The sequence below is a fragment of the Priapulus caudatus genome, unplaced genomic scaffold (genome assembly GCF_000485595.1).
Source record: "Priapulus caudatus unplaced genomic scaffold, Priapulus_caudatus-5.0.1 Scaffold254, whole genome shotgun sequence".
Lineage (NCBI taxonomy): Eukaryota > Metazoa > Priapulida > Priapulimorpha > Priapulimorphida > Priapulidae > Priapulus > Priapulus caudatus.
In genome coordinates, this window is record NW_014577315.1 from 305379 (window position 1) to 309469 (window position 4091).

The 4091-nt window shown below is 42.6% G+C and overlaps 1 protein-coding gene across 1 annotated transcript in view; it reads right to left on the minus strand.

The window, feature by feature from the left end:
• Positions 1–1551: 1551 nt before the first annotated feature.
• The window catches only part of LOC106808114, a 19938-nt gene continuing 17398 nt past the window's right edge, over positions 1552–4091 (minus strand). Inside the window, exons 2-4 of the mRNA XM_014810689.1 lie at positions 3325–3486; positions 2433–2675; positions 1552–1986 (exon numbers count right to left, since the gene is read on the minus strand). Of these exons, the coding sequence (XP_014666175.1) occupies positions 1717–1986; positions 2433–2675; positions 3325–3486 (675 nt within the window). The 3' untranslated portion in view covers positions 1552–1716. The remainder of the gene's footprint in view (positions 1987–2432; positions 2676–3324; positions 3487–4091) is intronic.

Below are 4091 nucleotides of genomic sequence, written 5' to 3' on the forward strand. Positions count from 1 at the left end.
CTTCAAGTACATACAGTGGCAAGAAGGATCAGTGATGATCACCGCCGGTGACGAGAAGCATTGAGCTATCACCGTCTGATCCAAGGCACATTTCCAGAACTGTGGCAGGCTAGCACGCCACATCTTTAAATGAATTGGTTCTTAAACATAAGTCCAGGTTTAATTTGTAAAAGGACATGGCTAAGAAATGCTCAATCGGAAAAAATAGGGCTAAATATAGTCTCACCTCACAGCGGATATACAGTAAAATCACATAAGTAGTCATCGTCTAACTCGTCAATTCGCATAATGCGTCGTGGAAGTCATAGCCCAATTTTTAGCTCATCCGACATAGTCAGATGCAGCTTGTAGAATCGCGATGAGCGTGCGTGCGTCCGTCCGGCCGTGCGTGCGTCCGTCAACAGTTGGGCACAAATCTAAACGGCTCGACCTAGGCTCGTGATAGTCAGTGTATAGCATCATGGTAGGAAAAGCCATCACTGTGCCGAAATTGGAGGTCCCAGGTCAAAAGTCAATGGGACACAGGGCAGATTAGACATTTTCTGAGGACATGGTCTGACGGAGCGATTGAAAAACTTTTTTGTTTCAGCGGTGACCTACAATTTTTATGGCTTTTACTGCATACAACTGTACTTACTGTATAACAATCGTCATATCCCACACGTATTTCTTACCAGATACCTAATTTAATTGTTATAATTAATTACACATCAACGCTACGAAATTTGAACGGCGCCATTACACCCGCAACCATGCTGCCACTCGAAAAAGTTGCGTAATTGACAATTATTTTGCCTGTTACAGACCGGGCGCACTGATTCGGTTGCCAGCGAGTTATTAGAAGAATACCTGGCTACAGTACAGTTAGTTGAGCGCTGTCGCTCTGCGGCACTTGTCGCTCATAGTAAATCAATGGATAACTCAAGAACCGTTTCACCCACATGTTTCAAGTTGCAATACAGTTGTTACTCATATGGGAGATATGCTATATAATTGGAGTTCTCCCATATATACTCTTTATATATTGCTTTATATATCCCCCTCCCTCTTCTATCACATCCAAGGTGAGCAACACAAAGTTTTTGCAACGGACCGCCCGACGACAGACTCCCGTATACAGAGTAGATAATTAGGGAAGGAGTGTGACATCAATAAACAAGGGAAATCGTCATTTACTAGCCTTATAATACCTACGCATTTACTACGCGTAACTCATCCAACTTGAGCTCAAATCGTACACATACATTCGCCTAGCATCGTGCGAAATCGTTTCCTCGTATACACCCGCAATCCGGAGATACAGACTAAAACGTATACGCCATCAATCCAAATCCATTGCCCGCCTCTATTCAAACAAAGGCAGCTACTAACGCGCTATTGCTAACTCGGCGGGCAATGTGGATAATCGTGTCGTACGTTTATAGTCTGTTATCATCGGCGGAAATTGCGGAGTGCGTATACGGGAGCGAAACGATATTCGCACGATGCCTAGCGGCGAATGTACTGTGTCCGATTTGAGCTCAAGTTGGATGAGTTACACGTAGTAAATCGTAGGTATTATAAGGCTAGTAAATGACGAATTTCCCTTGTTTATTGATGTCACACTCCTTCCTTATTACCTACTCCTGCCGTATACCGATATATCCGCTGTGAGGTGAGAGTATAGTTTGCTATATTTTTTGGCAAAAATCTCGTAATACAGGTACAACAAAATAGCTAAGCTAACCGGTCTGCTTTAAAGCCGGTGTAGACCCCGTGAGGGTTCGGATATCGATCCCTCACGCTCCACACGCAGCATGATGGAATTACTCGGCGCATTGATCGGCCGAGTACTCCATGCTGAAGTAAAGTGTACAGCCGATATGCAGCGTGCCGCTTCGGCTTCAATGGATCATCCGGATCCGATTCATATCCCCCAAGCACATCACTGCGGTAGAGCTCAAACGCCGCTAAATAGACGGGGTCGAGTACCATTCCACACAAACGCTGTAATGAGAGAAGTACAGTTTTTGAGCAATGTTAGCACAACAATGTGAAAAATATAAAGGTAAAAAAAAAATCAAAGTAAACCTACAAGTAGGGATATGGGAAACTACGTGAAGACAGATTAATCCCCGTTTCATGCTAAAGTTGTTGTTTTTTGCGAATGTTGTTGCGGACTTATGTGTGACTATTAGTGAAATTATTCATGCAAGTTCAGGAAAGCAGATAACGTTACTTTAGTAACTAATTCAGTGTTGTAGTCGAGTCCGCACTCCCCGAGTCCGAGTCCGCGCCACCCGAGTCCATGTCCGAGTCCACACCACCAAAGTCCGAGTCCAGTTTTGATTAAAAAAAAGAGAAAAAATCGGAAAAAAGGAAAAAATCGGGGAAAAAAAGGGAAAAAATCGGAAAAAAGGGGAAAAACAACTCTGGTAACTATTAAAACTTACATCTTCTCTCGACAAACACTCATCCGGCTGATGCCCGCAGCAACACCGCTCCACTTCTGTGGGCATTTCTCGGCAGCTGCCACACCTGCACCATGAAGGAGCATCCCCGGATGGTGTCGGGTGATGTCCACCCGGCGCAGGTGTGTGGAGGTTGCATGTCCACAGCAGAATCTCAGGATGCTTACGTGCTAAAGTTAGCAGTAAGGCCCTCGATTCTGCCATGGACATGCTCTCCAGGTGGTCCTATTGATTAATAAATAACAATACAGTTTTTCTGCATTCCTCTATTGAAGAAATGTCTATTAGTATTATTCTAATATGTTGCAAGTTTTATCACAGTAATAAAGTTAATTTTCGAGCAACCGCACGTATACCTTGGCAGTGTAAATACAAATCTGCACCTTTTTGAAACAAAATCTGCAATTCGTTAGTAAATGTTTGCAAGTAATTTGTAATTCTGTGTGTTGTAAATAAGCTGCTGCTACATAGTTATGTTAACATTACTAGTGAGTCGGTTGTTGTAAAGATACGCTATGTAAATTTTAAAATAAGTAGTGCTAATCTCAAATGTGTACTCATGTATAAGTATAAATATAAATGCACAACTTGTTGTCTGCAAAAAAGTGATTATGCTGTGTATTCTAGACACAATTTTGCGATGTGTAAATAATGTAATTTTTATATGTGAAAAATGTCTTATGTCAAAGAAGGGTATTATATTGTGTTCATGGGGCAAGGATGGAAATCAGTAAAAAACAGTTGATATGCACTTTTCAATCATAAAGCATGTAAATGTACTTCTTTGGAAGCTCATCTTTATCTACTATGCATTGATATTACGTTAGTAACGTTACTATTAAGTTTATTTACGTTATAATACGTTGCTATTTACCTCTAGCAATTTCTGCCTTGCTTCTCGCTGTGTGTGGGCATCTTGGACAGCCTGTGCTGTTTGGCTCACACTTGCTTGCCTGCCTCCTCTTCCTCGTCCTCTTCCCCTTCCCCTTCCTCTGCCCCGTGTCGCTCTCTTCCGCTTTGGAGATGGTTGGGCCTCCTGTTTCATTCAAGGACTAACATAACGATTGCTATTTTCCGAGAAAGAGTAATTTACATCTCATTTCATTCTATTACTTAGTGTAACTCAAAAGTCAATGAAAGGCGTCATACCGTTAACAGCCCTTACGATGCAGGGGCTAAAATCTCAATTGAAATAACTTCTTATGTACCTATATTCTGTTACGAAAATGAGATTCCTGAAGTCGGTTTCTATATAAAGGCAAAGCTCATGTTTTGTTGGTTACTTACACCCAACGAGGTACTACAGTTTTTGCTATAACCTGAACCGTTATTGAAATAACATGCCTATGGGGTATGCGTTTTATTAAAAAAAAACACTGCAAGTTGCAAGTCTGGATCTGGATAGTTTACTGCGTAGCCTACGGTTACGTGAATTATAACGCAGGGCTATAGCTAGCTCCAAGAAACGGTATTGCTAGGATTAGAATACCTATAGACATATAGACAATCCGTCGCACAGCCTGGTCGGGCTAGGCTATAGCTAGCCTAACCCGACCAGGCTGTGCTCACACCAATCGCGGCGCGCGTACGTACGCGCTTCACGCACCGACCACGCACTACACGCACGGCGCACGCACGACG